The sequence below is a fragment of the Motacilla alba genome, chromosome 1 (assembly GCF_015832195.1).
Source record: "Motacilla alba alba isolate MOTALB_02 chromosome 1, Motacilla_alba_V1.0_pri, whole genome shotgun sequence".
Classification (NCBI taxonomy): domain Eukaryota; kingdom Metazoa; phylum Chordata; class Aves; order Passeriformes; family Motacillidae; genus Motacilla; species Motacilla alba.
Window position 1 is genome coordinate 105,925,493 of NC_052016.1, and position 15,683 is coordinate 105,941,175.

General features: G+C 39.4%; 1 protein-coding gene across 5 annotated transcripts in view; it reads left to right on the plus strand.

Annotated features, from left to right (window-relative positions):
* The window catches only part of FRMPD4 (FERM and PDZ domain containing 4), a 330,978-nt gene that overhangs the window by 292,792 nt on the left and 22,503 nt on the right, over positions 1 to 15,683 (plus strand). For all 5 annotated transcript variants that reach the window (XM_038135852.1, XM_038135885.1, XM_038135861.1 and 2 more), the window contains one exon: positions 7,335 to 7,380. In XM_038135852.1, coding sequence (XP_037991780.1) covers positions 7,335 to 7,380 — 46 coding nt within the window. The remainder of the gene's footprint in view (positions 1 to 7,334; positions 7,381 to 15,683) is intronic.

Genomic DNA, 15,683 nt, shown 5'->3' on the forward strand with positions numbered 1-15,683 from the left:
CTCTTTCAAAGCATAGTCTGTCATATCAGCATTGGGGTGGATTTTTTGGAATGGTTAGAATTTACCATGTTGAGCATTTTTGTTCTGGAATTTAGATGTTTTGTTACAGCCCAAGTTCCTGGACATCCTCAATAAGAATGCCAGTGCAAAGGATGAGTGAACCCAAACTGACTGTGTGGGTTTAACATCCCTGAACATTGTGAGCAGTGGGCAGGTGTTGTGTGTCTGCTGCATCTGTGCATGGACAGCTGCTGAATGGCAGAGACGAATTGCACTTAGCTGACTTAGAAATTGTCTGAAAGAGATTGCACAAAATGCTCACAGAAATGCCATTTAAAAGCAATTGCAGTCTCATGGAAACAGCACAGTCTGACAAATAAAGATGAGAAATTTTCAGGAGACTACGACTGACCTTTCCATGGTGAGACCAACATCTTCTGTAAATATTTTACTTTGCTAGTATTGTACTAAAGCTCCATAGAACTATTTCTCAAGATACGTCATCAATAGACATCTTGGGACTGCCTCATATTCATTTTCTTCATTACACTTTGAAAATTAACGTTTCCTCAGAGCTTTTGAGACTTTGGCAGTTAATGATAGAAAAACTAGTGCTGGAACGTTGGCCTGGATGACTGACCTGAGAGACCAATATTATCTCATTTTTGTCTGCCTTGATCCTTTAAAACTAACGTGTAGAAAGTCTAATTAGAAGAGGACAGCTGAACAATTAATTAATAGGGTAATAAGCGCTACATTTTTCTCCTTGGCTGTATGGCATCTTCATGCAGCATGAATTAATTGACGTGGTGATGGTGTAGGCAGTGGTGTGCCAGCAGTTGGACTTGGTGACAGTCTCAGTCCTTCAGATGCACACACATGCTCATCCGGCTCTTGGTTGTTTTTTGATACACTGACCAAAATAAGCACATACTGCTTCTGCTTGATCAGAGAACTCCAGTGTAGTAACTCCTAATATATTGTCGGGTCAGTCTTGAAGTTTAACCCCAAGTGCTCTCAGGGGTTGACGGAGGCCATCATAAATCTGTGTAAGTAGGAGAATTATTGTCTAAGCAAGGCACCTCAGTCAATGTGAAGTTTTCTGCATATTGCCAATACTTAGAGGTGCACTCAAGAATTAATTGAAGGCCAGTGTAGTAAGGAGCAGGTAACATTGCTCAGGAGTTAGACAGCAGTGTAACACTGCTGTTGGTATTCAAAGCACTCCTCTAACAGCATACACAGGTATTAACTGTTTGACCAACATTTGGTAACTCAGTTACAAAGTTTTAACAGCCTTAAAGTTGAAAATATGAGCGACTGGAAAACTTTGAGTATTTGTGAGAGGAGGGTTTATTTTGACAAGAGGTAAATATAGTTGTCTTACAGCACTGAAATTCAACAACTTTATATGGCTTACCTTGACACAGTGCTAGTACAGCAGGAAACAGTGTGAATTTGGTACATGTGAAAGCTTGACAGATAAACAGCTTTAAAGAAGAGGAGGCTTCTTTATTCTCAAAGCCTTTATTGCAGAGGTATCTGAGATGGCATCTGCTGTATGAAAGCCCACCAGTGTGCCACAGCCCTGATCTGAAGGGACCACTTCTGTCGGAGGAAGCGAGTGTAATTCAGCCTGCAGACACATTCACTCCTTGACCCCTTACAGAGATTGCCAACAAGGGTTCCAATTAGTGCCAACAGCAGACTGTGACAATTTTAAAGATTGACTTTCACACCATGCCAGGCCTTTAAAATAAAGAACAAGTATACAGAACACAATTTGCTCTGACAGTAATTTTCAGTATGCTATTATTGAAGTTATTTATGCTGGAATCAGAGCATCTTTTTACTCAGCTGTGTTTCTGCTGCTGTTTGATCCTGCAGTGTTGTAATAATCCCATCCTTATGTGTTTTATACTTTATGTGTCAGTGGTTGTTTCAAGCATCCATTACTTACCCAGTTTTTAGGGCTCAGGCATTCAATCAGGATTCTTGCAAAATTCCCAAGTTCTTCTGCAGATTACTTCTGCTGTTGCAAGCCCTCAGATATTTGATGGCACACTTAAATTTTAATGACTTTGTGAAGCAGCAGGCTATGCAAATTAAACTGTAGGGTTCAGGAGTTCACAAGTTGAAGTTGCTTGGATGTCAAGAGTATTTCACTCCTTTGACAGCAAGGCTAAGGACAGGTAATATCATTAACACCAGCAGACAGGGCAGCCACAGCTTTCCAAATGTGATTGTGATGTCTCTGCCTTCTGATACCAGGGATTACAATGCACCATTCTGTTCTCCAAAAATGAGACCTGGACACTAGGATCTTTGTGTTCTGTGCTCTGTCATCTCCAGAAAATAGTATCCATGTTGATGCTCATCTCTTAAGTGCTCTTACTGTGTCTGAACCCAAATATTGGCACCTTGGCCTTATATGAGGCTTCTCATGTGACTTCTCTGTTACTTCCTCATATGAGTTCTTCTGTGACTATATTTCATGCAGTGTTACCTGTCCTCCCTAAATTGGGACCCCAGACCTCACCTCTGTGGTGATGTACCTTATATCATGAGCCTCCTGCTATGCTTCCTGCAACTGTCTTCTGAGATGGAGTTGGGGGTGTAATGCCATGTGTGGTGTACCCTGCCTTGCCTGCATGGTGTGTTGGCAGGAAGGCCCATCTCTCACTTTATACAGGATCTTCAGAGAGAGTTCCCAGGGATCAGCTGAACAGGCAGAGACTGAAATCCCATTACCACTTTTCCAGCAGTTGGTTCTGCCAGGTATTGGCAGCCTCTAGAGAAAGTATAATTTTCTATGTTCACCTAAAAAAATTTCTGGAAAGCATCTTCCTAGGCTTGGAGAGGTCTGATTCTTCACCTGCTGCTAAAACAGTGATTATCTATGGGTAGATGTAATTAAAAGACCAAAAGGTATCTGCCCACAGTCGCGTGGCTTCCAGCTTGGTGTAATCTGTTGTACTTGTCAATTAGAGTGATGGAACTGTAGTTTTTGTTCTGTGGGGTTACCTTTGGAAATGGAAAGGGAAGAGCCCCACATGCCATGGCTCTTGCTGGAGGATTTTCTGGTGGGCTTTTAGCTTGGGTGTTTTTGTTTGCACAGTGCTGCTTCTCCTGTGACAAAAACAGCCCAGCACACCCCTCTTAAAGCCTTTCTCCCTGGATCTCTCCACATTGTTTCATGGGTGTCCATGAGTTTGTCTGATAATTTATCAAGGTGCCCCAGATCAACTCAGGCAGGTTGGCATCATCACAGGACCTCAAGGCTCTCTCTGTGTGTCTGTGCTGTGTAATAACAACTGAGAATGAGGAAACTGCCTTAAATTGGGTCTACTCTGTCTCACCAAGGTCCTTCCAGGAGATGTCTCCATCCCTGGAAATAAATATACCTGGATCTCTGGGGAAAACTTTTCAACAGGAACTGTTGCTCATGATAAAAGCCTGTGGAAGAGAAATTGGTAACTTCTCTAGGTGGATATAAATACTGTAAAACAGGTTTTATCTAAATATGTGTACACAGCTCAAATAAAAATGATCCTTAGTTGTAACTAAATTATTTTAAGGTCCCTGCCAACCCTGTGATTCATTCTATGAAATAATTTTAAATGTACCACAATAGAGTGACTTTGCAAACCCTTTGCTCATTAATAGTGTGTTAATATTCATAATATTGAAAGATAATTTCCACTTTCCTTAGCTTTGAATAGGGCATTTGAGGTAACTTGTTACATTTTTTAGTTAGCTTTTGACCCGTTGATTTCCATTTCCTTAGTTCAAAAAAGTAGTGTAAACATACTGCAGATCATGGCATCAAAATCCACAATTGTGGAATTCAGACCTTTCTCATCAATAGTGATGCCCAAATTGAAACAGATGATTTTGAAATAGCAGAGAAAAAGCGTTTCAGAACAAGAGTGTTCAAAATTTGTAGTTCATTTTGAATGAAACAGCTAAGTTATGGCTAGATGATTTTTTTTTAGTTGTATTCCCTGAAAATTATGTTATTTATAATAGTTTTAGTTAATTCTTTGTTTGCTCATCCGCAGTGTGAAAGAAACGAAATATTCCTCTAGTATGTAAAATTGCTAAAAGCTTTAAAATTAGCATAAGCAGTTTTTCATTCTTCCTTCTTAAGAGCAATATATATATATATATATATATTTTTTTCTATTTATATGCCACATTTGCTGTAGGATGTATATGAATAAAAGACCCACTTGCTCTATTTGGCTCAGATACTGGGATTCCCCCATGTGTCTCACCTGCCTTTGCCCTTCCTCTCTTCCAGCTAGCAAGAGGCAGAAGAGAGGCAGTGGTTTCCAGCCTCAAGTGCACAGAGGCAGGCATTGTAGCTGAATCTTAATGCCTCATGCAGCTCGAGATGCCTGATACTTAGTAATGCAGCTTTAACCTTTATAATAGACATGATTTGATTCTCAAACCATCTATATTCTCTTCTTGTTGCAGTCTAAGTAGCTGTGAGGAGTAGTGAGAACAGACAAATATAATCACCACGCAGGACACGGAGAAGGACAGAGAGATGAATCACAAATTCCCATCAGATTTTTCAGATTTTAGCCTTGTTATCACTATTTGATTCTAATGTCAGGAAATGAAACAAACATGAAGATACTTCGTTGTGATGTTGATTTAGCCAGTCAGATGGCAGAGCAGTCAAAAAGTCAGCAGCTTGTTTTCTAGGCTGGTATTGCAGATGTTTGGTCTTGAGTGACTCTAAAAGAGCACAGAATTAATAAGTTAGTTGTTAAATCAGTATGAAAGGTAATAAAATAACAGTAATAAAGGCTTTTCTTTTCCTTTTTTTTTTTTTTTTTACTTAGTCACATTTTAAATGAGGAGAGACATTTCAGGGTGAAACTAAGACTGCAGTTGGGGTTTTTTAGCCTTTGCCACTGTGTTTCAGGTATTTAAGACATAACTCACGTTTCAGTGTGATGATGTATCTTGTTTCTGTAAACTTAACTGTCTGTATGTCCTACTATCACACAGGGACATAAGTTTGTCCACATACATTTAAGCTACAAAATGCAGAGATCACACAGTCAGTGATTCCATTGTTTCTCCATTCTTGTGACATATACAATAGATGGTACAATTGGCAGTCTCCAGTGCTGTGCAAGGTTTACCATGTAGATCCATAGGATATGCTAGCCATACCAGAAGTGAAAAAGAAGAGCTGTCCTGCAGAGTTTTGTCATCATTAGTTGAGAAAGTTTTCAAATGAGCAATGGAGTCATGACTGAGTACTGCAGATCAAAAAAGCTGATGATTGAAAACTTAGTTCTTTTGTAAGTGTGCTGTGTTTTGTATGTAGCACAAGTTTTATTGGAAATGTTTACTCTGGTGATGAGGGATTTGTGTGTAGTGCTTGACACCAACTTTCGAATGTGTAACATTATTGTGTACAGATACTCCAAAGGGTCTTATTATAGCCTCAAATGTTGAATGTGTTGTCCAGAGTCTAGCATCCTTCCAATGCAACTGTTGATCCTGCAAGTCTTGTCCACCAAATACATCTTTTGATCTTTTAGTTTGAAAAAAAAAACAACACTTGCTAATCTAGGATGAATCTTGCCTAGCCTGACGTCTGGACAAGTTTAATCCAAGAATAATGAATAGATGAAAAACATTTTCAGGAGAAGGTGATTTTAATTTTTAAAGGCAACTCTCTAACATCGCTGGACTGCGGGAGGCAGTGGTGGTGGGGTAATCATACACAGCGTGAGAAACATAAAGTAGTGAGTTCAAACTAATTGAAAAGATCAGTTGGTCATGGTGCAGTTATCCCAGGGCTGCAGTTTATCCCAAACTAACAACTGTGAGCCTTTCTGTCTACTAACCTGCCTAGGCTAATACAGCAATCATAATTGGATAGGTGTGGTTAGCCCAGAGATGATGAGATTCTTGAAAAAAATTACCTTTCGTAACATGCATTTGTAGATTCCCAAAAAAATGTGGTAATAATACAAATATCTAATAAAAGATGTAAAAATTGAAGCTCTAACTAAGTTTTTTTAGTTACATGATATTAGATTAGACTTTGCTCCTTACATGACTGATGGCTTTGGCAAAAGTAGAATTTGTTATTCCTGTTGACATGTAGTAATGTGTTTGCTTCATCAAGTATAGACTGGCTTCCAGAGCAGTCTTCTGACTAGGCCTTCATTCTCTCCTCCATTGTTTTTGCCTTTAGGCTTTTTAAGTTTCATATCAGAGTTGTCATTTTGCCTATAAGGTGACCCTATATACAACCAATACAGTATGATTTTTTTAGTTAGTTCTGCTCAAGAGGTCAGGTATGCAAAATCAGTTCCCTGTCAATTTAGCCAGGTGGTAAATCACGTAAATCAACAATTTATGTTTGAAAGTAGTAAAACCAAGAGAAATTTCATTCTATCTCAACAAAATGGCAACTGACCTTTTCTTAACTAATATCACTCACTGCAACCATCTGATCAAAAGGTAATACAAGAGATATCAACTGTGATTGTCTTTTCTTCCTTCCTTCCACTTTACTTTTCCACAGTTATCCACCACCCCCATCTACCCACCAAGACTTAAAAATATATGTATTATTTATCTAGGCCACTTGGTCACAGTAAGATTCATAATAATTCCTTCTTTTTATCCTATAAATCAGCTGTTGATTTTTAGAGATTTTCATGTATTTTGCATTTACTAGTTTCATCATGAAGAAGACCTGTTTAAATTGAAAGAAAAAACCTATCCTTAGCAATCCTGTAAAACTTATAAATTCTAATGGGAGAATTCACCAAATATTAGTCTTTTCCCACTCATTTAAAAAGGTGAGCTAGAGAAGGAATGGGGATTAAATTTTGCCCTCATTTTTGCTTTGAAAAAGAACGCTGCTGTTTCAAACAGATTTGGCTTGAAGTGTACAAGAGCTAGATGGTATAAAAGTTACTTGCATTTGTAAAGTAGTTTAAAAAAATTCATGGACTACAGACGCTGAACTAATGCAATTAATCAAAGGTTATTTCATTCTTGCCAGAGACAACCAATATTGCAGCATGCAGGTTTCTCTGATGAAGCAAAAAGTTTGTAGCATAAACTGCAAAGTTAGGCCAATTCAATTTATTAGATTGGAAAAAACTTATTTTGTAATACCAATCATTATTTTGGCATATTATTAATCTCTGTATTACTCTGCTATGTCATTGTAATAAACATTCTTCCATATTACTGCAGTTTTCTCCATTAAAGAAAAAAGCTGGTTATCAATAGTGAATAAAATTATGACTCTTTACTTGATTTTACTTTGTTTTTTCTTTTTATAGAAGCTGCAAAGAATCGATCCTCCTTACTGTCGTTCAACCTTACCCTGTAAGTATTGTCAATGTTTTCTGAATTAGTCTCCTAGCAACATAGCAGCTTCTTTTTCTGCCTATATTCTGTTTGTGTCCCTGCATTATCTGTGCAATAAAAGGAAGTAAGTGCAATAAGGGCTGTATCTATTAAAGGTGGTGTTTAAGATGGTTTTACTGTGTCCTCTACTCAAAGGCTACATTAGTAAATGAAAAAAATAACAGTCTTTGAACTCAGAGTGATAGAGCAGAATTCTGAGTTCTTCTTCAATGTCTTGTTTCTTGCAGCTCCTGGGTTTTTCTTGGTTCTGCCCTGGTCCCGCAAAGTTACACTGCTGCAGCAAACTAGCTGTACCTTATCTAAGGGAAGGCTCTCTCTGTATCTCCAGCCTGTGGAGGTGAAGGGAGAGCAGAGACAGACAGACAACCATGTGAGGTTCCCTTGAATGGACTGGCAGAAACTGCAGCCCATTCAGATCTGGTTGATGCAATGCGACTTTGCAACTCAGTAATTTGTGGGAGTGGGTTCATGACCTGTCAGCTCAAACCCATCTCCCATGAAAAAAGGGGAGAGGCAAAGCCAGGGGAGAAAACTCATCTGTCCGTGCACAGCCATGTGTACATTGCAGGCTGCTGAGGGGCCTCAGCCATGCATCAGGAGTAATTCAACTTCAGCAGGTCCATTTGGCTCCCTGTTGTTTAGCCCGATACATCACGGTTTTCATTAACAAGGGATAATTGCATCCTTTTCACACAAGAATAAGGGATGAGGTGGATTTGACACAAAGACTTGAAAACAAGTTTATCTGATGAAGCTGCCAAAATGTACATCTTGAAAATGCAACTGTGTGTCTTTGTAGTAGTCATTAGCCTTTCTGCTTAGTTTTGAGGTGGCCATGCAGCTTTACTTGTCCTGCACCTTTCTAGAAGCCAGTCTGCACTGCACCCAATACGTGGGAGAAAAGCATGCATTCCACAGCAAAAATGGGCAAGGGCTGCCACCCTGCAGTAAGACCTCTGTCAGGAAGGTGATCTGGGAGCAGGCCAATATCAGTCACCTTAAATGAAAATGAGGCCTGGTCTGACTAAATAAATAACTTCGCTGCCTTTAAAGCTTGTTGGTTTACAGCCAGTGGTTTAGGTCACAGTGAACATATATAATGGGGAAAAAGAAATCCTCGCCCACTTTTCTTTTTTATGTAGGTTTCATCCATTGACAGACTTAATTTTTGTCTGTAAATGTCAGGTGAAGAAAGGGCATTTGCTTTAGTGCACCTAGTGCACTACTAGTACCTATGTGTAGTCCTTGAAAGGAGGCAGCAAAGTGTAGTACTACATCTGTGAGGTGCTGTGACCTCTTATCATTATGCTGCTGATCTGAGAGCAAGCCTGTATGTTCTGAATGTAAGGGAAGCTGAAACCCAAATAAATTATGCACTCCATGTTCAATGGAAGACCTTACAGCACAGGTACAGTCTTTCTCTAGCCTTTACCCTGGAAAAGAAGGAAAGTCATGGCCTGGTATCTTTACCATGGGCAAGTCTTGCCTGACCAATGTAGTGGCTTTCTGTGGAGTGACTGCGTCAGTGGACAAGAGACAGGCTACAGATACCTTTTATCAGGGCTTCTGTAAAGCCTTTGACACAGTCCTCCACAACAGCCTTCTCTCTAAATTGGAGAGAGATGGATTTGTTAGGGACACTGTTAGGTGGATGAAGACTTTGTTGGATGCTCACATCCAGAGGGTTGTGGTCAACATCTCAGAATTCCCATCATCAGTTGGACATCAGTGATAAATGGTGTCCCTCAGGGGTCTGTAATAGGACCAGTGTTGTTTAATATCTTTGTCAATGACAGAGACAAAGGGATTAGGTGCATCCTCAGCAGATTTGTAAGTGACACCAAGTCAAGTGGGATGGTTGACACAACTGAAGGACCAGAGGGACTTGGACAGGCTCAAGAAATGAGCCCATGGGATTCTCCTGAGGTTTAACATGATCAAGTGTGAGGTGTTGCATGTGACAGGACAAGGGGTAGTGGAAGAGAGTAGGTTTAGACTAGACATTAGGAGGAAATTCTTTACTCTGAGGGTGGTGAAGCTCTGGGACAAGGTGCCCAGAGAAGTTGCAGATGCCCCATTCCCTGGAAGTGTCCAAGGCCAGGTTGGATGGAGCTCTGAGCAACCTTATCTATAAGAAGGTATCCCTGTTCATGGCAGAGGGCTTGGAACTGGATGATCTTTGAGGAACCTTCCATTCTTTAATTGTGTCTGTGATTCACAGCTATTTGTTCAAGCTCTTTGTGAGGCCTGACAAGGCAGAATCTGCTCCTCTCATTAAGTAGCAGCAAAATCTAATCAACAGCTGGAATACCTCTAGATGTCACTGAGCTAAGGATGCTACTGAAACACTTTTCTGTCAGCCATTTGGACTGATGTGCCAATTTTTTACATGAACTTGCATTGCCCCACTCTGGTATGTCTATCAGAGTCCCCCAGCTCTACCTCAGCAGACAAAGCACTTGTGTTTTTGGGGGTGATGGACATTTAAGCTCATGTAGGCATGAAGGTATTCCCCTCAAGAATGTGCACAGAGCAGTTAGAAGATGAGATTAATGCCTGCATGTTGGTGCTAGCTTTAATTGACTGATTTTTACCCCAAAGTTGGGATGCTTAGTGAAATGAACTGGTTAGGAGGGCCTTGACTGCAGACTGTTGCACCTGGCAGATCTCGTCTGTGCAGTATTATTGTACCTCTCTACCTGTCCAGACCAGGGTTTTATTGATTCATAGCATTCTCCCCTTACTGCTTGCAGCTTCAATTTTTTTCTGCAGTGGAAGCAAGGGTGTCTGTAGGGACGTGGAGCAGTTGGGATGATGCCAGTTTGTGCAGCCAAGTTTTGGCCCTGAAGCAGGGCAAGACCCCTCAGTTTATGCAAACCTTGGGCTGCAAGATCCCCTTGGTACTCCTGAGTCACTTTGAACATCTGGTCCATGCTGGCCCTCGTACTGCCACACCATTGCTGTCAGTAGTGCCTGAGCCTGTTGGCATCTCTTTCAGCCTTGCAACCCGTGGGCGTTGCTGACTCCAGCTGTGTACTTGTCCTGGTCTTCTGTGCAGGGGATCCTCTGACAAATATGATTTGCCTTACGGTTTGGAAATAATATTTATGCCTTCAAAAATGATGAACATTTGTTTAATTTTGCCTCCTCCATGTTTCCTTCTACTGTTTTGCTAATAAAACTGGGATGATGAAGTAGAGACCAGACAAAGGAAAATAAAATCTTTTAAATAAAGACTGAATTTCTTCCCTGTTCTTGACAGAAATACATCTCTACAAACATTTCATTGATCTCTCTTCTTGATGGTGATTTTCCTTCTACCATTGCATGAAAAATATCTGCCAAGATGGATTACAAAAGTGCTATTTCTTAATTGGTTTTATTTGTGCTACTTAGAGTGTAGTTTGATTTTGCATTTAAGTAACCATCCTTTATGATTGCAGGTGAAAGTAGATGTAATCTAGATTTATAGTACTCTGTAGTTCACTTAGTACTCTTTGAAAGCTTTTGCAGATAATTTTTCCTTAAATGCATTCAGTTTTGTTTAATGCTTAAACACATTAAAACACATTAAAATTTCATTTTAATTATGACCAAGCCAGAGCATTAGGCTGTCTTTTTCTTTCCACCAATCTACAAATCTCTGTTAGGTTCTTATCACCAGTGCTCCTAAGGAGGTCACCGAGCAGCTCAAGCAGTTAACGCAGTTCAGAGTTTTGATTTCTGGAAGTATGGCATTTGATTATAATTTCTGACTCTTCTATTCTGTAAATGAACTATAATTCTGATTGTTGCCTTATTAAGTTTAAGCATTACTTAATTCAAATAACTTGCCTGTTTGATATCCTTTCAGATTTTATGTGCAGAGATCATTTGATAGGTTGCTTTCATGATTAATCTCTTAAGCTCCTTGGATAAAGTCCAGGCCTGGCTGAGATCTATGGCAATTTTGCTGTGCATTAGGTTTTGCAGTGGGAAAAAGATAGGATCTTCTTCTGTTTTGAGAGAGATGCTTCTTTTTTTTAACATGTTTATACTTCTGAGACACAACAGTAGAAAAGCTACAATAAAGAACATTTATGGATCATAATGGTTGTGGCAACAATCTTATTGAGAGTTTGTGGAACTAATGCTCAGACTGTGATTACCATCTAAAAATGGTAAAATATAAATAATGCAAATAATTAAATACAATTGTCTATGATAGATTGCCAACTTTTTAAGAGAGAACCCAGATCTGACCACTATTCCAACAATTAAATTTGTGCCAAGAGTTTAATAAAGAAATGCTCCTGATGATCCTCTGTCAGTGCCGTGTGGTTATCACAAATTACTGTGTGGTAAAACTTCTCCATATTATTTCTTCCATGTCCCCACTTGCTCTTCTACAATGCTCTTGTGAGCCAGTGTAGTCTTTTCAGCCTTGTTCGCAGCTATGAATTACCATATTTAGTTTGCCTTTGGGCATTATGTCCTGTTCCACTTAATAAATGTAATTCTTCCTCTTACTCACCTTTTATTTGCTTGTTAAATACTGGTGCTTGTAATTGCTGTTAGCTGTGAACCAAAAAGTCAACACATTTTTTGCACTTATGCAATTTTTTCCTTATTTTTTTAGGAATCCTAGTATTCTATATGAAACAAATATCTATTTTTAAATAACAAGCTTAACATTTATTGCATGTATACACTCTGTGACTATTTAAAAACTATAATGTTTCTGTAGTTTTAAATGTAGTATTTCTAATTTTGATGCTTACTATCGCAGAGCAGGTTTTCTTTTCACCTTGTGATAGCAGTCCTATACTGCTATCATTCTATTTCTTTATGATATTTCAGTACTACACTGTGCTCTTCTAGCTACTAAATCTTTTTTTTTTTTCTTGAGCATGAGTATAGGTTTTGCTGTTGCAGTACCACTACTGGCAAGAGCACTCAAAGGGGCTTTTTCAGGAAATAAAACCCACTTCCTTCGCAATCTCCCCCAAATTATAGTTTACCTGCAAAAGTGCACAAGGCATTTTTACTTCCATCAAAAAAAGTTTCCCTCATAGTGTAGGATATTGTTTCTAAAATCTATCAATAAATGACCCGCTCTAGTGCTGCTGACAAATATAGGATCTAATTTTGAGAGGTCTAGAAAATGAGAAAGTAACATTTTCCTGAAAGTCTGCTCTGCAATCTTTTGTGTTTTTCACCCTGCTGATGGGAAGCCCATTAATTGCAGTCTCTACAAGCAGGGCTCAAAGTAGGGTCTAGGTCTTCACTATGATTTCCTCCAAGTATATCTCTGTGCAATGCTTCATTTTTCTTGTTAGCAGTTTCTCTAGGTAGTGTTGAAATGATCAGCTGATATTTTCCTTTGAATTCTATGTAAACAAGTTAAAACTATTTAAAATCGTAATAAATTTGAGCTTTTAATAGGAAACAGGGCTTAGATCACACAGAGTAAAGTTTGGGGGGGGTTGAGTTATTTTGACTCTCTGTTAAAATGTGTGCCCTTATTTTGCAGAAGTCAGTCTAATTAAGCGGTTTTTATCTTTGACAATGCAAATACTTTACTTGCAGTGATAGATGTCCTGTAGTAGTGTAAACACCTCCTGCTTAAGGTCATTAACTGAGAATAATGGCATCCATCTGGCTAAAACACAGAGCATCAGAAATAAATGAATTATTATTCAGCACTATGAGAATTAAGTGATAGCATTCTTCTACAAACCTAAAGACATTGAAATACAATAGAGCTGCACATCATCTTGCTGAGGCTTTGTTAAACAGGCGAGTTTCAACAATCAAACTCAACTGTTTTCTCAGGTATTTGCACATCCTTTGGAAACACTTCTATTCCCAACAAGAAAATGTCAAGTGTCAAGTTGATGCAGAAGTAGAAACAATGACATTACACAATTAAATGCAAAAGCTGTGCTATTACTCAAACCTTTAACCAGCAGAGAATGTTCTCCCAAATACCTGGCACAGCTGTTTCATTTCCTTACATCCCTAGTTTATAGTTTGGAGCTTTTTGGAAAACAGTCTGCTTCAGGCACACCCGGAGTGCCTGGCAAAGGGCCAGAGTCCTTCCCATGTATCCACAGCAAAAGTGGAAATGAAAGGAAGCACCATGTTTTATGGTAGACCATGGTGTGCTCTCCTGGCTGTGCAATGGGCTCATTAAACCCCACATCCCAGAGGGGTTCTTGGGAGCCCACGTATGTTCAAACCTTTAGTTGTCCAATTGCATTTTTGCAAAAACATAATTTAAGTGTTTATGCCTCCTGCAAGTGACTTTTGAGGCTGTAGAGAGAAAAAGAAAGAGGTTGTAGAGAGCAATAGGGACACATAGTGGTTTTCCAGATTTGCTGTATGGGAATAACCTTGCCAGAATCCAGAAAAAAATTGGCAGTCTGCCTGTTAAGAGAGGCCAGACTGGTGACTCATCTGAAATAAAAGTAAGCAATAGCACAGAGATTTTTTTCAGCCAGAATAGTAAGAGGAAGCCACTGTTTTCTCCATATTCTTGCAGGGAAAGCCAGTAGCCTAATCCTGCTGCTGTGCTGCCCTGTGGAATCAACAGTTTGCAGTCTATTACTTGGGTGCCAAATAGACGATTCCCCTTACAAATTGCAGAGGGGGACTACATGGAGAGGAAGGAAATTAGAGATAGAGAAGGCATCTCTAGAGTTGTTATATTAATCATGGTACTGTTTTATACTGTATCTTTCTAGGAATTAATCTCCAGAGGACAGTATTTAAACTGCTTGAGCATTTCCATGTTGTCCCCTCTTGCTGAAGTCAGCAAAAAAGCATCTCCCACCCTGAGACGCTTTTTTTTTTTTTTTTTTGCACTATGCCTTTTTTTTTTTTTTTTTTTGGTGGTTGTTTCAAAACTTCTGGGGACCTTCTACTTTTTTCAGCACTGACTCTGGGGCTGGGCTTGGTTTGTTCAGGGGGTTGAATTTTCTGTTATTTACAGTTACTGATTATTATGTGGTCATATGTGCTAGAGAGGTAAGAAAGAATGAACTGTGAAAGCAAAGAAGCATTTATTTTCATTTCTTGATTCTATTTTGTGCCTCAGGAATTACTGGATGTCTCTGATATTTCCTGGGAAAATGTGGCAGTGTTCATTCCTTGTTCACTGGTTGATACTGAACCTATGGTAACAGTTACCATGTTTTCAATGTGATGATAGACTTGAGGCATGCATAAATGAGCTAGACTTGTTCCTGCAAGTTACTAGAAAGAAATAACTAGCAGGTTAAGGAACAAGGCTTCTGCATCACAAGAAAATTAATTTTTAAGCAGTTTTAGCTGAGATCAGAGACAGAAACAGAGGGTCATGTTGTTTCTGCCTTCGACTACTCCATTACTCCTGCAGATTGTTAGTTGAGTCAGAATTTGAGTGGTAGTAGTGAGACTTCCCATGTTTACAAGGACAGCTCTCATGCCACACTGATCATTACCACTTGTACCTCCACTTATTTCTCACAGGAAAACCAACATGACGTAAGTCTTTATTCAAAACTAGTAAGGCCACATCTCAGGACTTAGAGTAAGATTTTGAAATTCTTAATTCATATTTTCACGAAGCAAATGGATCAAAACCTGGCCCAAAAGAGCCCAGTGACTTTCAGCCAAAGTGAGAAAGTCTTCCATTGCCCATTATCACGGTTATGAAGTGAGGCAATGCCACAAGCACTGTGTTTGCAACTGACCTGAGAATAAACCAACTTCACTTCTGCTGCTGAAAATGGAAATCTCATTGACTGTAAATATTTAATTTGTTACTAAAAAGTAGCTCTTTTAGTCAAATTTCTTGAATAAGATTTTTTTCCCAGGGCTGACAACAGGTGAACCCATTGCATAATGTAGTAGGTAAAAGTCAAATATGTCCCAGAAGAAAATTCGGAGTGCTTCTGCACTTCTAATCCATGAAGCCCTACAACATGTCAATATTGATGGCATGCCCTGCCCAGGGTGTGTTTAGGGAATGCCTTCAGGGGAAGCCTGGTGGCCTGCAGGTGCCTCTTGGTGGTTTTCACCTGTGTTCTGAAGTGGACAAATAGAGTGAGATGCCACTGCATTTGGAGACCTCACAGACACTTTTATTGCAAAAGTTGTGTGTATGTCTGTCCAGTAGATCACAGATTATGCAGAGATTTTCCATTCAGTCTGTAAAGAAAGGGTCACTGATAGGTGTCTGGTCAGTGTCCCGTCATGCAGACAAGGTTGGGTGACAGCAGTCATTGTGGGAACACTAC